The sequence below is a fragment of the Gracilinanus agilis genome, chromosome 3 (genome assembly GCF_016433145.1).
Source record: "Gracilinanus agilis isolate LMUSP501 chromosome 3, AgileGrace, whole genome shotgun sequence".
Lineage (NCBI taxonomy): Eukaryota > Metazoa > Chordata > Mammalia > Didelphimorphia > Didelphidae > Gracilinanus > Gracilinanus agilis.
The window spans coordinates 409,277,951-409,297,734 of NC_058132.1; the positions used below are offsets into that span (position 1 = coordinate 409,277,951).

General features: G+C 35.8%; 1 protein-coding gene across 1 annotated transcript in view; it reads left to right on the forward strand.

The window, feature by feature from the left end:
- IFNGR2 (interferon gamma receptor 2) overlaps positions 1-17,636 on the forward strand; it is a 32,433-nt gene extending 14,797 nt beyond the window's left edge. Inside the window, exons 4-7 of the mRNA XM_044670212.1 lie at positions 6,405-6,544; positions 14,283-14,442; positions 14,969-15,126; positions 16,725-17,636. Of these exons, the coding sequence (XP_044526147.1) occupies positions 6,405-6,544; positions 14,283-14,442; positions 14,969-15,126; positions 16,725-16,823 (557 nt within the window). The 3' untranslated portion in view covers positions 16,824-17,636. The remainder of the gene's footprint in view (positions 1-6,404; positions 6,545-14,282; positions 14,443-14,968; positions 15,127-16,724) is intronic.
- The last annotated feature ends 2,148 nt before the right edge of the window (positions 17,637-19,784 follow it).

The following is a 19,784-nucleotide window of genomic DNA, read 5'->3' on the forward strand; positions in this document are numbered from 1 at the left end:
TAGTGGTTGGTAAGAACAGTTATCCTGCCGCAGGAAAGGGGAAGTCAGAGTCCCTGGGAGCAACTGCCAACAAGAAGAGTGAGAGGCCATAAACTCAGGAAAGAGTTTTTGAGGTACATAGGGGGAAAATTGCCATGGAGAGGGCAAAAATCAACAATAAATTGCACAATCAAAATTTTAGAAAGATTCTTATCATGGGAAAATATCTTCTCTTTGACCTGCAGAAATTTGCATTTCTAAGAAAAGGCACCACAGAACAAAAGAGGGTCTGAGGGCCAACTCTATAACAGAAACTGTTTAGAAGAGAGAACACAAAATAGGTTCCTCCAAAGTTTTAATACCATCAGGAACATAGAGAAGATAAAGGTCTAAATGAATATTAGGGCCATGAATCAAAGAATGAAAGTCTAGAATAGACAGGAAAGATAAATAATGAAGAAAATGAAGGGGAGGAATCCTTTCTAGAAAAAGATACAGAAAAAAGAAATTTTAAAAACTTATGAACAAGGAGCAACTAGGTGGCTCAGTAGATAGTAAACCAGACCTGGAGACAGGAAGTTCTGGGTTCAAATCTGGCTGCAGACATTTCCTAGTTGTGTGACCCTGGGTAAGTCAATCCCAAATGCCTAGCCCTTAACTCTACTTAAATTATAAGACAGAAGGAAAGAGTTTAAAGAAAAGAAAAATTAGTGAACAAAACAAATTGAAGAGCAAAGGAGGGGAGAATTCTACTTGACTATTTTGCCTGAGAGGAAAAAAGGAGTGACCCAGATAAAATTAAAGAAGAAAAAAAAGATCTAATAAGTAAAACTCTAAAACCAAGGAGAAGGATAACAAATAGAAGGAAAAGAGGATTGTGGTTGAGGGGAAGAAGAGCCAGTGAAAATAGGGTTTGCAAGGGCAGCTGGGTGGTTCAGTAGATTGAGAGCAAGTCCTAGACATGAGAGGTCTTGGGTTCAAATGTGGCCTCAGACACTAGCTGTATGACCCTGGGCAAGTCACTTAACCATCATTGCCTAGCCCTTACCACTCTTCTGCCTTGGAACCAATATATAATATTGATTCTAAGACGAATGGTACGGTTGAAAGAAAGGCTTTTTCAGCATCTATTGAGATAATCATGTGGTTTTTGTTTGTTAGACTGTTGATATGGTCAATTATGTGGATGGTTTTCCTAATGTTGAACCATCCTTGCATTCCTGGTATAAATCCCACCTGATCATGATGGATAACCCTCTTGATCACTTGCTGGAGTCTTTTTGCTAGTATTCTATTTAAGATTTTTGCATATATGTTCATTAAGGAGCTTGGTCTGTAATTTTCTTTCTCTGTTTTTGATCTACCTGGCTTTGGAATCAGTACCATATTTGTGTCATAAAAGGAATTTGGTAAGACTCCTTCTTTGCTTATTATATCAAATAATTTGTATAGTATTGGGATTAATTGTTCCTTGAATGTTTGATAGAATTTACTTGTGAATCCATCAGGCCCTGGGGATTTTTTCTTAGGGAATTCTTTGATGGCTTGTTCAATTTCTTTTTCTGATATTGGATTATTTAAGTATTCTATTTCTTCTGCTGTTAATCTAGGCAAATGTCTTTCTCCCAATTTTGGATAATTCTAACAGAAAGATAAATACAAAGGAAAATATAGAACTGAAGAAATTGCTGGAGAAACTAGAGTTAAATGGCATATTGTGTCTTCTGAGACTGCCAAAGAATATACATACTTTTTAGTACTTATATATATGGAACTTATATAAATATCTACCATATATTTGGGCACAAAGATATTATAAACATATAAAAAGACAAATACTTCTAAAAATCCTTTATTTACCATAATGCAATAAAACTAATAAGAAAGGGGCAGCTGGGTAGCTCAGTGGATTGAGAGCCAGGCCTAGAGACTGGAGGTTCTAGGTTCAAATCCGGCCTCAGACACTTCCCAGCTGTGTGACCCTGGGCAAGTCACTTGACCCCCCAATTGCCCACCCTTACCACTCTTCCACCTGGGAGCCAATACACAGAAGTTAAGGGTTTAAAAAAATTTTTTAAAAAACTAATAAGAAAAAGGAAGGAAAAAAGCAATTCAGGGACCACAAACCAAAGTCCCAGAAACAAATGGAAACTTAACAGGGAAATATACATGTAATAAAATAGAAAAAGAAGATTAATAAACTGAACATACATTTTTAAAAATTATGTACTTAGCAACCACCACCAAAAAAAATTTTAACTAAATAAAAGCATTTAAAAAATTTCATGCAAGACCACAAACTCCATGTTGTTTATAATTTGTTTTAAAATATATAAATTATATATGTGTGCTAATATAAACATTGCTTTTGAGTTCCCTTTTGATTGTTTTAGTTGGATACTTTTTCTCTTGATTTTGTAGCTATTATTTTTTAATGTAATAAAGGTATGTATTATTTTCTTCTCTTTTCATCTCTACATACATTTCCTTTATTTTCTTTATATTTCCAATATTTATCATTTTAATAACATAATATAATCTATTACATTCAGATGTCACAATCTATTCAGCCATTTCTCCTGTTCATTGCATTTGTGTTATTTCCAGATATTTTATCATAATAAGCAAAGCTTCCAGGAACATTTTCATACAAACTCAGCTTTTTTCCCTCTCAATAATTCCCTTAGGGGCCACCCCTAGTAATGGGATCTCTGGGTCAATGATCATAAACAGCTTTACAGTTCTTAATGTTTGATTCCATCTTGTTCTCTAAATATATATATATATACATATATATATATATTTCACAGCTACTCTAACAATGTAATATTAGGCCTGTTTCTCCATGTTCACATCAGCATTTAATTTGATCACTTTAGTCTCTCTGTTCTCAGTTAGCATATATTACCAGGACCATATTTTGCTAGATTGTCCCTAGGCAGCAGATACAATCTGTTGCTAAGACCATACTCTTTACAAAAAAGTCTTTCCAGCTTGGTCATACCCAGTGGAACTTTTGTTCCAGTGCCACACCCCCTCAGGGATGCAGGATTACCTCCTTAGAATGATGAGTGTTAAGGTAACCCTTTTGTACAATATTTATACTCTGCAGAAACTATGTTTGGATTATGTGTAGTTTAGGTTTAGACCTACTACTAAGCTCATGCAGGTGTGTGTGGGCTCTCTAGATAGGTATCTTATTTGCCTTATCTAAGATTCTGTTTTATCTCCTTAACTGAATATACATTGTAAAAAAAAAGTAGAAAGCCAACCAATAAATGTAAAATAAACATTAAAGAAGTAATATAAAAAGTAGATAAAATAAATGGGAAACCCCCACCAAAAAAAGATATAGAAATGACAAATCTAAAAGCTGATCTTTGAAATAACAATGAAGTTAAACTTTCAGCCAATATGATTAAAAGGAATAAGACAAAAAATAATTAGTAAATATTGATTTTAAATTGTTTAAATAAAATCTGGTCAAATAGACTATAGCAGTTTATCCGAGAAATAACTCATTATGACAAAGCCGAATCTATAGCAAGAATGCAGCGATGGCTCAATATTAGAAAAATAATCAACATAGTTAATCACACTAAAAACAAAAATATCTAAGAATTGCAAGATTATCTCAATAGATGCAGAAAAAGCCTTTGACACAAGTACAACACTCATGCTAAAAAAAATAACCCTTGTACATTATAAGCATAGAGATGTTTTTAATAACATATATATATATAATATGTACAGATAGATATATATATACAACTAAAAGCATGCCATATATACAAGGAAGAAACAATAGGAGCTTAATAAATAGAAGAATAAAGCAAGAATGCCCTCTTTCCCCACTATTATTTGATACAGTTCTAGAAATTATAGTAATAGCAAGAGAAAAAATTTTGAGACAGCTAGGTATCCCAGTGGATAGAGTTCCAATCCTGGAGTTGGGAGGACCTAGGAGAACTTGGGTTCGAATCTGGCCTCAGACTTGTCCTAGATGTGTGACAGTGGGCAAGTTACTAAACCCTGACTGCCTAACCCTTGATCCACTTCTGTATTAGAACTGATACCAAGACAGAAGGTCAGGGTTATTTTTTTAAAAGGGGGGGGGAAGAAATTAAAAGTATAAATACAAGCAAAGAGGAAATAAAATTATTCCTATTTGCTGATGATTTAGGAACTCATAGGGAATAGACAAAGATAGTAGCAATATGTAGCTATGAATAAAATTACAAAAATCAACTGCATTTCTTTAAAATAACAGAATCAAAGAAGGGATGATAGAGAAATTCCTTTCCAAATTACTGCAAAATGCTTTTCAAGTATCTAGGGAGCAATCCATTAAACACATACTAGACTTGGAAAGAATCTACAAAGTACACCTTAAAGAAATAAAGATCTTAAATACTGGAGGAATATTCAGTGTTCATTACTGGGCTTTGCCAATATAATAAAAATGACTACTACCAAAGTTTATAAATATTCTTAATGCAATGTCAATCAAATTGTCAAAAGTATACTTTATTGAACTTTATAAAAATAATTACAAAATTCATTTGGAAAAACAAAAAAATCTGGAGTATCAAAGGAAATGATGAAAAGAGGTAGGGACGAAATAAGAATTAATTGGCACTTCCAGACCCCAGATTAAATGGGGCAGCTGGGTAGCTCAGTGGATTGAGAGCCAGGCTTAGAGACAAGAGGTCCTGGGTTCAAATCTGGCCTCAGACACTTCCCAGCTGTGTGACCCTGGGCAAGTCACTTGACCCCCAATGCCTAGCCCTTACCACTCTTCTGCCTTGGAACCAATATACAGTATTGACTCCAAGACGGAAGGTGAGGGTTTAAAAAAAAAATAGACCTCAGATTAATGCAGTTATGAAAACCATCTGGTATTAGTTAAAAAGTAGAGAGGCAGGTCATTTGGAACAGATTAGTCAAGGGAGAATTAGAAGCAATGGAATTCAGTAATCCAATGTTCAAAAGGGCTCAGTAATCCAATGTTCAAAAAGGCAGAAAACATAAATTACTTGGAAAAGAACTTTCTTTTTGATTTAAAAAAAATGCTTCTGAGAAAACTGGAAAGCAGTCTAGCAGAAATTATGTTTTGACCAATATTTTAGTACCTATTGTGTGATATATCTAAATGGGCACATGATTGAAGATTAGAAGAGAAGCAGATTGTATACCTTTTACAGATGTGGGTAGATGATGTATTCTTAACTAAACAAGGAAAAGAGGCAATTGCAAAACATAAAATAGGTAACTTTGATTATCTGAAACAGAAAAGCTTCTGCACAGACAAAATTAATGCATCGAGGATAAGAAGAGAAGGGACTGAATGGGAGAAAATATTTTATATTAGATTTCTCTAACAAGGATTTGGTATACAAGGTGTATGTATATATGTGTGTGCATACACACATACACACACACAAAATTAACAGATGACCAATACCCATTCCTTGGAATGATGCTGTGCTATAAGGAATGATGTCTGATCAATATAGAGAAGCATGGAAAGATCTAAATGAACTGATGCAGAGTGAAGTAAATAACCAAGAAAATAATATGCACAATAACTACAATAACGTCACCAGAAAGAACCATATGCACAAAAATCCAGTGTGAATTTTGAAGAACAAGCATGGCTGGAAAGGAGATATAAGATGTTTCCTCCCACCACTTCATATGAAATGCACATTTTTCTTTTGACTTTTTCAATATGTTGATTGGTTATACTAATTTTTTCCTTTTTTGTAAAAAAAATTTGCCATTTGTTTCTAAATGGATTTTTTTGAAAAGGAAGGACACTTAAGAGAGATATTAGGGGAAATTGATGATATAAAAAAGCAAAAGGCATCAATAAAAACTTAACTTAAAAATAAAATTTTAAAAACTGCTTTTTTAAAAAGTCCACCATATCTCTTTATGAATCAATTACAATATCTTAATATTCAGAACATAAGGAAAACAACATAAAATAATGAAATGGAATAGAATATAATTTGAGTTGTATAGCTTTTAAGTTCAGGAGATAGTGGAAGGGTAGAAGAGTCTGACACATTGTGGTCCATGGAATCATGAAGAGCTGGACAGGACCAAACAACTGAACTACAACAATAACGACAACAAGGTTATAAATAAAGATTAAATACTAATGAGTTATATAATATATATTAATTATGTGTATAGCTAGGAGGTTAAAATTTTTTAAATGTCAATTTCTTAGAACTATAATGTGGTATATACATGCCAATTATTATTATCTTCTTTATAGTTTAAACTTGTAAAAAAAATAAACTCATACTTTTCCTTGTTACATTAAGCCAAATATAGGGATAGAAACATTTAAGAATTTTAAAAGTAATTTTTTGTTCATCTTAAAATATGACTTATTGTTTCCATTTCAATTTCAGCAACAATTGGACCTCCATCAGATGTTATTGTGACGCCACATGATGACTCTCTTAAGATCAGATTCAAGCCTCCCTTCAGAGCGGACTCTGGTAAATTTCAGTATTATGTCCATTACTGGGAGAATGATGGAAAACCAATGGTAAGTGTATTTTTTCTTCTTTGCTTGTATTTTTCCTCTTTCATTTCTTATTCAGATAGAAGCAAAAGAAATATTCTTATCTTTATTATCAACAGGTGGAATTTTGTTGCTGTCAGTCATAGTTTGTGATGAGTAGCAAGGCAAAATGACCTTCATTATCAATCAGTATTAAAGTTGCCCTCTCACTATTTTGCTATTATCTGTTTAAGCTTAGAGGTTATCTTAATGAATGTTTTTCTCTAATATTGAAAAAAATCCTTATAGTTCAGGCATCAAATAAAAGTTCTGTTGGAATTTAGTGGAAAATCTATTAGACTGTCTTTTTAAGTAACACAGCTTTATGATTTTAAAGCCTATATAATAGCTGAATGAGGCCTGATAGTATTAGTATATTATTATAATTATAACTATATTATTTTTATTATATTATAGCATTAGTAAAGCAGTTCCACACCAGTCTGCATTGTCATTGGAATTACAATCAGCTTTTGTTATGATGGCTATGTAAAAGATTGTCAAAGAGCCCAGCTCTCCCACATATACTCTAGCAAATATATAATAAAGATCAAATTATTATCAAGAAATTTAAGGAAAAACAACAGGGGCTAAGTGATGGTGGAATGCTTACATTTAAAAAGGGGGGGAGAGGAGGCAGCTGGGTAGCTCAGTGGATTGAGAGTCAGGCCTAGAGACAGAAGGTCCTAGGTTCAAACCCAGCCTCAGACACTTCCCAGCTGTGTGACCCTGGGCAAGTCACTTGACCCCCATTGCCCACCCTTACCAATCTTCCACCTATGAGACAATACACCGAAGTACAAGGGTTAAAAAAAAAAATAAAAATAAAAAGGGGGGGAGAGGAGATGTATTCCTTCAAAATCCTTTTTTATTATATCATGTTTTATTTTTTAATCAGCAAAAATCCACCTTGTCTCCCTCTTCCCCTTCCCCCCTTTTCTGCCTCCTCTACACCCATCTTGAGAATGAAAAAACAACAGAATCCCTGTTATAAACATGTATGGTCAAAGAAAACAAATTTATGATTTGGCCATATCCCAAAACAATCTCATTCTGCCCTTTACAGGGAGATAAGAGTTCCTTAGTAATCTAGAATTTTGGTTGGTGATTATGCTGATCAGAGTTCTTAATTCTTTCAAAGGCTTTTTATCTTTTCCATATTGTTGTCCCTGTATAAATTGTACTCCTTGTTCCATTCACTTTACTCTGTATCAGTTCATAGAAGTCTCCTCAAGTTTCTCTAAGACCAATTTCTTCATCATTTTATTCCATATTCTGTATAGCAATATATATTCCATCATATTTATATGCCATAATGTATTCAGCCATTCCCAATTGATGGGCCCACTTTGTCAAATCTCCTTTCTTTTATGTTTTAAAAAGATCTGTTATCTAAAGTAAGTTAGAGAAATAGAGAGCATATTACCTATCAGATTTATGGAGAGGAGAGGAATTTTCAATTAACGAGATGGAAAGAATTGTGAGTTGTAAAATGGATAATTTTGAGGACATTAAATTGAAAAGTTTTCACACTGACACTTCCCAGCTGTGTGACCCTGGGCAAGTCACTTGACCCCCATTGCCTACCCTTATCACTCTTCTGCCTTGGAGCCAATACAGAGTATTGACTCCAAGATGGAAGGTAAGGGTTTAAAAAAAATAATAAAAAAATTTTTTTCACACAAATAAAGCAAATATTGCCAAGATTAAAAGCCAAGCAGAAAATTGGAAGGAAATTTTTTACAGAAAGCCTCTCAAATAGAGGCTCCATATTAAAATATAGCGAGAACTTTGTCAAATTTATAAGAAAAAACACCATTTCTTAATTGATAAATGATTAAAAGATGTGAACAGACAATTTTCAGATAAAGAAATCAAAGTCATATACAGATAAATGAAAAAATGCTCCAGATCACTACTGGATAGAGAAATGCAAACCAAAACAGTTCTGAGATATCACACCCATCAGACTGGCTAAAATGACAAATGTTGGAGTTTGTTTTATTAGGACTAATCCCTCTCTTAATCTACCTTGGCACCAATTCCTCTTTCTATACTCTTCTCTCCTGTTTCCTTATTTAGCAAGATGTATTTCTGTACCCAACTGTGTGTATTTTCTTCCTTCCATTGACCAGTTCAAATGAAAGTAAGCTTCAAGTGTCAGCCACCTCCCTCCACCTCCTTCTTTTTCTTTGTATAGACGCCTACTTGTGCAGCCTAATAATGAGATCATTTTCCCTAATCTTCCTTTCCCTTCCCACCTGATATATTCCTCTTCCTCATTTTTCCCATTCTTCTCTTAAAATCATCAAGATATAACAGAATCTCTTCCAGGCCTTTTGTCTGATTATAATCATTTTTATGACCCCTGAAAATGATAAGGTATTGTAGTATTTCCCCATATTCTAATAGAAACAGTTTATCCTTGTTTAGCCTTTTATGGTTGTTGTTTTGTGTTACCTTTTTATGTTTCTCTTTATTTTCCTGTTTGGATTTCAAAATTTTTCCAGTCTTCTTTGGTTCTGGCGTCTTACACAGGATCGAGCCCTGGAGTTTTTTGTTTTTTTAAACCCTTACCTTCACCTACCAATACTGTGTTTTGGTTCTAAGGCAGAAGAGCAGTAAGGGGGAGGCAGTGGAGATTTACATGACTTGCCCAGGGTCACACAAGCTGGGCAGTGTCTGAGGCTACATTTGACTCAGGACCGCTTTTCTCCAGGCTTGACTCTCTAGTCACGTAACCGTCCCATTTTCTAGATCTTCTTGGCAGGAATTTGGGCAGAGGCAGGAGGAGGAAGTTCTGAAGCTTTCTGCTCCTCTGTTATCTTGGCTTTACATTGTTCCTTCAAAATCCTGACGTCTTCAGAATCATAAAGGAAATTAAATAAGACAAAACACAAAACATAGGGATAGCTTTGTTCAGTTTTGATGATTTCAAGAGAGAAAAGAAAAGAGAAGGGGAAAAGTAATAAGCTAGGGAAGATATACAGAAGGAGGGAACTTACTACTTTTAATATTTGGAGCATCTGAAAAGAATATAGAGCAGAGGTCGGCAACGTATGGCTCTTTCTGTAGGAGCCATAAAGTCCACAGTGAATTCTTACCGTAGGAGTTGGGGTAAATAGAACCTTCTGTCGGTTCCTTGGGTTAATACAACACTGCTACTTAGGTTCAAGAAGTAAAACACAAACTATAGACCGGTATTTCTAAAGCATATCTGTTTTTAAAAGATGAATAAAATTTTAGCAAAGAAAATGCAGCAATGCATCAAAAAGATTGTATGCTATAATTAGGTTGGATTTATAGCAATATAGAGTTGCTTCAGGATTAGGAAAACTATAAACAGAATTGGTTAAAATGAAAGACAAAAATAATGAAAGTCACATGATTATATCAAAGATGAAAAACAAGATGCAGAAAAAGCTTTTAACCAAATATATAACCTTTTATATTTTATTTAAAGCATAGAAATAAATGGACCTTTTCTTAACTTGGTAAATATGCATGCACACATTCTTTGAGATAATTTTATCTGAAATGAACAAACACTAGAAACTTTTCTAGTAAGAGCAGCAGGAAGGCAACGCTATATACATTGATACCTCTTCTTCCTCTTCTTTTTATTTTTTTTAAACCCTTACCTTCCATCTTGGAGTTAATACTGTGTATTGGCTCCAAGGCAGAAGAGTGGTAAGGGTAGGCAATGGGGGGTCAAGTGACTTGCCCAGGGTCACACAGCTGGGAAATGTCTGAGGCTGGATTTGAACCTAGGACCTCCTATCTCTAGGCCTGGCTCTCAATCCACTGACCCATCCAGCTTCCCCCCACCTCTTTTCTTTCATTTAGTTCTAGAAATGCCATTTATAAGATGAGAAAAAAAAGAATAGTCAAAAAGCCTTGCTTTTTATATATGAACTGATAATTTACTTAGTAAAGCATAAAATTTCAACTAAAAATTAATTGAAACAAGTTCTTTGTCCAGCAAAGTAGTAGTATATAAAATAAATAATTGAAAATTTTAAGCTTTTCTAAATATTACCCACAAAACTCAATAAGAGATAGAAAAAATTCCTTTAAAAATAACTACAAAGTAATAAAATAATTATTAATAAAAACTTTAAAATATTTTTAAATAACCAAAGAATATATAAAGTATCTGGGAATCTGATCAACAAGATACATACAAGAATTATATAAATAGAAGTATAAAACACTCTTTACTGAATAACTAGACTTAAATGGATAGATATTAATTACTTATTACTGAGCTTTGAAATATATTGACAATGCTACTTAAATAAATTTACAGATTCAGTGACATAATAATCAGATGACCCAATGGGTTACTTTATAGATTTGAAGGAAAAACAATTCATCTGGAGGAACAAAAGTTTAAGAACTTTTAGGGAAATAATGGGAAAAATGGGAAGGAAGAAAGTCTAGAACTCAAACTACTACAAAGCAATAATCATCAAAACAGGGGGCAGCTAGGTAGCTCAGTGGATTGAGAGCCAGGCCTAGAGACGGGAGGTCCTAGGTTCAAACCTGGCCTCAGACACTTCCTAGCTGTGTGACCCTGGGCAAGTCACTTGACCCCCATTGCCTACCCTTACCACTCTTCTGCCTTGGAGCCAATACACAGTATTGACTCTAAGACAGAAGGTAAGGGTTTTAATTTAAAAAAATAATTATCATCATCAAAACTACTTGGTAGTAATTAGAAAATGGAAGAGTTGCACTGTGGAAAAGATTATATACCCAAGAACCAGAAACAATTGAATATAGTGAGAGTGTTCTATTAACCCAAGAACCCAATAAAAGGTTCTATTAACCCAGCAACTGGAGTAAGAAATCACTGTGACAAAAACTACCAAGAAAACTAGAAGCCAATCTGACAGAATTTAGGTTTAGACCAACAACCCACATATATACCACAATATATAGAGCACCTGAATATAAAAGATAAATAAATCTTTTTTATAAATAAATTAGAGGGTATAAGAAAGAAGTATTTTCCACAACTATAGATAGATGTTATTCGTTTTAAATTAAAAAAAAAATACCTTACCTTCTGTCCTAAAATCAATACTCGGTTCTTCCTTCTTCTTCACCCTGTATATCCCGTTGATTGCCCACTTCTGCCTTCATAGCATCTCTAGTTTCTCCACTCTTAAAAGCTACCCCACCACCACCCCCATAGTACAGGAACTGTAAAACATAAAGAAATCTCTGGGCTATCGTCCTGAGCTGAAGATCCAAACTTTAATGGTGGAGATTAGAGCTGGAGCCCTTTAGATGTTTAACAATGTGTTTTATGGGGTTTTGACAGCTAATTAGTACAAGTCATTAACAAGGCAAGAGGTACATGGTTTATTAAGAAACATCCTATCGCATTTGGCAATAAGGGTTGGAACATTTGATACAGAGCACAAGTTCCAGTACAAGGTTAAGATAAGAAAATGGAATTAATCCCCCAGAACAATCACACTGCTTCTGGGAGGGTCAGGTCAAAGTAACCTTTCTTGGCCATCGTTCTCTGGGGACAGTGTCATAAATCTTCAGAGGATCAAACAGCACCTGGGCATGCCAAGCTTGTTTTTTCCTCTGATCTCCTCAGGTCAGCTGGGCACTCGCCATCCCAGATAAGCACAGCTGATTTCCTGCTGCATGAAGGAAGTTTTTTTCTTTCGACAGAAGCTCTTCATCTAGTTGCCATAATATTCTAATACATCAAACTATATCTTTCTAATTTTATGGTTAATATTCTGTTGTTATATTTGACATTAAGATTCCTTTTTTCCCTGCTACCATACAGTATTGGTTTTTTTCCCTTTTTTTTTCTGTCAATGTTGCAAATCTGATTGTGGAATCACAGTTATTTTAGTTTGCATTTCTCCAATTATTAGTGATTTGGAATATTTTTTCGCTTAGCTTTGGATTTCTTTCTCATTTGAGTATTGTTTGTTCATATCCTTTGTCTTTTTATTAGTTGGAGAGTGACCCTTATTCTTATGCATTTGAGTTATTTTCTTATGATGTGGATGGTGAGAACAGAATCTTGTCCGAAGAATTGACAACCCAAGCAACCTCCATGTTGAGCAAGCCTTATTGTTTTTTAGGGAGGGATGTTAGTGGTTTGGCCATGGCAATGATGAGTTTTCAAGAATGCTTTTTATTTTGCTTAGTTGTCAGGAGGGGGCAGCATGGGCAGTTGAAGCCTTGTTGTACCCAAGGAACTGATGTCACTTTACCCATGATTCACCTTGTTTGGAGAGGACAGAGTGAAAACTTCAATGCAAATGGCATGCTAATGATATGTAAACCACCCTGGGCAACTCTCAGTCATATTTTGGCTAATGGTAAAATCGAATGTAATGGACTTCTGTACCAGCAGCAATGCAATAACCCAGGACAATCCTGAGAGATTTATGGAAAAGACGCTACCCACATTCAGAGGAAGGACTGCAGGAGAGGAAACATAGAAGAAAAACAACTGCTTGGACACTTGGGTTGATTAGCCAACTCTAACACCCATAGTTTAGTGCAGCCATCCCCAACATCACTTTCCTTATCCTGGATCCTACCCCTTTGAGTTTATTAGAATTAAATCCTTGAACTAAGTTAAGTGAAAACTGGTGTCATTCTAAAGAGCAATTTAACTGCTACATCTAAAGGGAAAGAGAATATTTGTTTAAATTGCAGTTAATAGCGTTATCTGACCTTATTTCCAATTATTTTCACAACAAACCCTTATCCATTAACCCAACCCCAAGCCAAGTAACCAGAGGAGCTGGGTGGATTAATATACAGCTTCTCACTCAATCACTTTGGCTTGGGCACTGTAGGTGGGGTCAGGTGCTTGGTGGCCATTCGGGCATCCCATTCCTCACTCAGCTTAGATCCCTATACCATCTAAGGATTCTTGGGCCATCTTTATCAGGCCCATCCCACAGAAGCACCATACGTCCATAACAGAGTTATGTTCAAATCTAAGTTCAAATCTGGCCTCAGGGATGACCTAGCTATGTGACATGACACTGGGCAAATCACTTAACCCCAGTTGCCTAGCCCTTGCTGTTCTTCTGCCTTGAAACCAATAGTTAGTATTGATTGCAAGAGGGAAGGTAAAGGTTTGAAGAAAAAAAAATAGTTAATTGGAAAAGAAGGTATCTACATATGGATAGAGGAAGTCATTTTCCAAAAGAATTATTTTTAACCTAATAGACATAAACAAAAATAAGCATTTCATTCTACAAGAGAGGTTTGTGAAAATGAACTTCTGTTACTTTAACATCATGACAAAACTTTCCTGCTTGTGACTACTTATATACCTTCTTATCCTTTCTTTTGTGCATTTTTTTTTTCAATAAAAACTACCATTCTTTCTCTTTCTTTGGTGCATAAATTTTGAAGTTGAGAAAATATTTCAGACAATAAAAAGTGGTGTAGGGGGCAGCTGGGTAGCTCAGTGGATTGAGAGCCAGGCCTAGAGACAGGAGGTCCTAGGTTCAAATCCGGCCTCAGACACCCCAGCTGTGTGACCCTGGGCAAGTCACTTGACCCCCATTGCCTACCCTTACCAATCTTCCACCTATAAGTCAATACACAGAAGTTAAGAGCTTAAAAAATAAAAAAATAAAAAAAAAAGTGGTGCAGATCTTCCCTCCGATATAAATGAAAACAGAAAAAGTCCAGTAATTTGGTTGTGGTGTTTATCCAATAGGTCCAGGGCCCTTTCAACAGCCAATCCATCCATCTGAAAGACTTAAAAGTCCCTGGGAAATACTGTTTACAAGTGCAAGCAGAATTGATTCCTGACTATGTGATGTCACCTCGCAAAGGGCTATTAAGTAACATCTCTTGTCATGAAACCTCAGCCAAGGGTACGTACATTTAGGATGTAGAGGTTTGCTTTGTATCCTTAGTGAGCAAGGGAAGTCTGCACACAACTTAAGACAGATTGGAACTTTATAGGCATAAAAGATAGGAATTCCAGGTGTTGAGGGTGGTGGGGAGAAGGGGTGTTTCCTTCTATTTTGAAGGAAGAGAAACAGTAAGAAGAGATCATTGTACTGCAGAAATGAAAAACAAGTGCTAGGGTTTGAATTGTAGCACCTCCTCGCAAGCTCACTTCTTACTTTTAATAATAATATTATAAGACAATGTCCATTTTATTTGAAAGTGTATACTGAAAGAGAAAGACAGAGAAGAGGGAGAGAGGAGAGGGAGGCCGACAAGGAGAGGGAGAGACAGGGAGAGAAACAGGAAGAAGAGAGACTGAGGGAGAGAGACTAAAAGAGGAAGAGAGAGAGGAGATGGGTTTTAAGTTAAATGTTTCAATTCAGGAATTCAGATATTTAGATCATGTTCTTGTTGATAATATTTTTTTTTCTCTCCGGTGTTTTGCAGCTTTAACTGAAGTTCAACAAACTTTAATAATAATTTCTGTATTTTTTACATCATTGCCTTTTCTGGTCCTCGGTTGCTACTTTGTGGCACAGAAATTCCAAGGTCCAATAAAGCATTTTTTTCATCCACCTCCAGGAATCCCACCTCAAATAAAAGAGGTAGGTACATGAATTCAAAGCAGGGACAGGAAGAGGAAGCTAGTTATGTGTCCATTGCAAGACTGTAGTGATGTAAGCCAGAAAAGGTAGTTATTTAGATTGGGAGAAGGGGGAAGATGGAGAGAGGAAATTAGTGATTTTTAAGGTAGTGTCATTCCATTCTAAACCTGTGGAGCTAATCCTTTATGCCACATTATACCCAACTAAGTTCCTAACTACAATATAAAGGTTGACCTGTTTTTCTGATGAAGATGGGGAAATGGCTGATAGGATAGACTGGAGGAGAAAAGGCAGTTAGCCTGAGAAGGCCTCTAGGATTTATAAAATTTAAATACTACTCTTCTGCACTTAATAAATATAAAGAAGACTCTAAAACAGAATATGATACGAAAACTGAAAATCTGAAATCTTGGCAACTTTTGCCGGTCTGCCAAATGCTATTTGAGTTTCATTAGGCATGCCATAGAATACTTGGAACCTTTGCAATTACAAATTATAATGATAAATAAAATAGGTTACCTAGAAGACCTCCCAAGGGTAATAACCCTTTCTCTCTCCATCTTCCTTACCCTCTTTCCTCTAACCCATATTCTTTCCTTACCTGGTTTATATCACTACTTCAGACCAAGGAAAGTTATTTTGAAGGTAAAAAAGCAGGCAGATAACTTGCTCTTCCTCCTCTCAGGCTTGAGGTCACTGGGCTTCAGTATTTTGCAACCTAAAGCAATTTAAATTTCACTTGTATCCATGAGGTCCAGTGATAAAGAAGTAAGATTTTCCTGAAGTGTGGAGCTTATCTTGTTACTTTATACACATATTTGATAAGCATCTATCAAATGAAATTATTGTTGTTTCATTAAGAATCTGCTAGAAACATGGAATTATTTATTGCATAAAAGTAGTGGTATAATCATACCAGACTATTTACCTACCATTGAAGGATGGGGAGGAGGAGAGAGTGAGAAAATCTGAATCCTAAAATGTCAGAAACTTAAGAGCAGCCCACCCACGGGGAGAGAGGATGATGAATGTTGACTAATCTTACTGCTATCAATTATGGATAGATGTTTTGTAAGTCTGTGTGGGTGTAGTAAATAATATTTAAAAGAATTATAAGCAGGAAAAAAAACACCTTTTTAAATAGTATTCCTATATTGGTTTATCAGAGATAGGATGGAAACTCCCTATTATATACAAAACAAGTAAATTAGGCTGACTTACTGCATTTCAAGTTAGTCATTGCCCATCTTGTACCTTTCTGTTGAAAAGAACTTGCCAATGACTCACTAGGCTCAATGCCAACACTGGATTTGGAATGACAACTTGGAATTCCCTCCTAGCTCAGCAGTTTTGTCTCCGGGCCAACTTAGGCTTCTTTGTAAAATGAAGGGCTAGACTACAAGGGCTTAAGTCCCTTCTATAGTCTTGGGACTTGGTAAAATAATAGTTGTGAAATAGCATTTTGTAACTTAAGACTGACCAATCTTGTTTAAAATAGAGTGAATATATTTGTTTGGAGTCTGAGGGAAGGATTGCCTTCTAACACTCAGTTTCTTTGATCTGATGTACTAACTTGAACTCATTTCTGACCTTTCTAGTATTTAAGTGACCCTGATCAGCCTATTTTAGAAGCCCTGGACAAGAAATGCTCACCGGAAGAGCGCTGGGATTCCTTATCTGTTGTTTCTTGCCAATAAGAGAATCAAAACTATATTCAATAGTAATTTAAGTGACAGCCTTCACACAGGTAACGCCAAAAAGGAAAATGACCTCAAGCCAATAAACTGTGAAGATGACTACCTAAACTTTACAGGGATCCACTTTCCCGTATTCCTCTCTATCACAGATGCCATATTTAAGGGTTTGGAACAAGTTTTATTTTCTTTTTTAACTAAAGATACAATTAATAAATAGGTACTACTGGCATTATTCCAGTGACCATTGATTGTAAGTAGGTTCCTGGCTTAGATGAAAACAAGATGGTCCCTTCACAAATGCCCCCCCCCAAAAAAAAACAACACTAAATCTCTTAAAGCACAAAGTATTTTGCAACAGCATGCATTACACATCTACATTGAGAAGCAGCATAATATAATGCTAAGAACTGCAGACTATAAGCTGGAATTATTTCCAGTTTTGCCACTACTTCACTGGTTGATCTCCAGGATGTCTCTCCCTGCCTCAGTTCCTGTAAAATGGATTTGAACTATGGGAATCTTAAGGTTTTTTCTCCTCTAAAATGTATGTGTCCAACAGCTCTATCAAGCCACCATATTCTTAGACTTGACTGTGGTTCCTTTCTCTTGGTTCTAAGAAAATGTTATGATTTCACCTTGTATGTAAATAACTGTTAATTATATTTTTTCTAAGTCAAGACATTATATGGTTAAGCTTTTTTTTTTTTTTAATCCTGTATAAAAGCTAATTTATTTCCGTGTTTTCTGCATTTTTTCTTCTCTGGTCTTCAGTTTACATATAAACATGATGCAGTTTTCTGTCTGGTATCCAAATGACTATTAAGTTTGTGAATCATTTCCTTCAATTAGCACTTTTGGAGTTCTATGACACTGTCTGGGTTGGGTCTAGATGAGCACTATGACAATTATGAAGTACATTATGACAATATGGATGAAATTCGTTAAGCATTCAAATGATTGACTTTTATTTTTTGCCAGGAAAGTATCAAGACTTTAATTCCATTTTTATTCCTTTTTTTTTTTTTTTTTTTTTAAATAAACCCTTTCTTAGTAACTATCAAACTTACAGAAAGGGCAGCTGGGTAGCTCAGTGGAGTGAGAGTCAGGCCTAGAGACAGGAGGTCCTAGGATCAAACCCGGCCTCAGCCACTTCCCAGCTGTGTGACCCTGGGCAAGTCACTTGACCCCCATTGCCCACCCTTACCACTCTTCCACCTATGAGACAATACACCGAAGTACAAGGGTTTAAAAAAAAAAAAACTTACAGAAAATAAGCTTCTAAAACTACTTGCTGATTTGCCGTATGTTCAGGGCTCTATTGATTAAAACCGGTTTTTGAATGTTAATCAACGTAACCAAGTTGAAAATGGTAGGCTCAGGGGCAGCTGGGTGGCTCAGTGAACAGAGAGCCAGGCCTGGAGACAAGAAGACAAGAGTTACTGGGTTCAAATCTGGTCTGAGACACTTCCTTAGCTGTATGACCTGGGCAAGTTACTTAATCTTGATTTTTCTAGCTCTTACTAACTCTTCCACCTTAGTATTAAGCCGGAGCTAAGCTGGAAGAGTTTTATTTAAAAAAGAAAATGAAAATGGCAGGCTCTAGATAAGTGAAATCAGGCGCAGGCCCCATATAGTACTTCTCTTTACATGGCATTCCAAGCCAGGACAAAGGAGATACTAACAATCAGCCAAACTGTAAGGTGTCCATGGGGGCAGGTGGGCACGGGGAGCAGTGTGAGACCCTGGCTCTGGCTCTTCTCTCCCTCCCACTGGCCTACCCCAATCTTTTTAAGCAGGAGAACCCCACGGGCATCACAAGAAGACTAGGGGAAGAGAAGGTGTGAAGGTACCTGCCGTCAAAAGTGTTCTTAATATCGTGAACATCGGATATTTAGAAATGCTGGCTTGTGGGTGAAGCCGCATCCTTCTCATGGGCCAGGCCTCTGAAGGCTGGGGCCTAGGAATGACCGCAGCAGGCAAGTGGACCGGCCGGGCTCATAGCCCGAGTCTAAGGCCGCCAGGTAGGATCTCCTCTCTGCCCAGAAGGGTGTCTAAAAGAGCCCAGACTCCAGCTCGTTCCTGCAAAGTGTCAACTAGCGCAGCAATCCCCAAGTTATAAGAGGTAGAGAAGGCTGTTATCTGGATTGGTCCTAACGTTTTGATTCAAGCTTATAATGGAAATGTTTTTAAAGTGGTGATGGGTAGGCAGAGCCAAGAAGACAATACATAACAGTGACTCAAACAGTATCAAAGTAAAGAACCACCACAAAATCCAGTGAATGTCCTAAAATTCTGAAAGCGTATACCAATGTGACTCACAGATAGGAGAGCACATCTTGCCTCCATCCCTTGGCAGAGGTAGGAGGTCCATGAGTGTACACTGCACATGTATTCAAACTTTTTCGTTGTTTTTAATGCTGTTTTCCTTTTTTCCTATTTTAAAAAAAATCATATGAAAAGACCCTCTGACAGGAAATAAGTAATAGTAGATATTTAAGCCTCAGTTTTCCTCACTTGTAGAAATGAAGATAATAGCTACAGTACCTGCCTCACAGGGTGTTTTAAGATCAAATGAGAATATACATTAAATATTTTGATAATTTTTGAACTTATAAATTAGGATTTATAAAATTATATGGGCATAGTATAATAATTTTAAGAACAGTAAATCACTATTAATACTTCCTAAGTCCACAGATTAAAGAACTGCCAAAGTCAAATTACCTTGCTCAAATGTATAAAGTACCTTGCATATCTTACTTAAAGTGTTACATAAAATGCCACCTACTAAATAGGTATTAATATACAGCTTTAAGACTTACAGAATATATACATACATATCCTTTAAGCAACAGATTCAGTAGTGAGATTCTCATAAGATAATTACTGTAGTTCTTTTTTTTTAGATAAGAAAATAGGCAAAAAACAACTAATTATTGGTTCACATTTGCAATTTTCCTT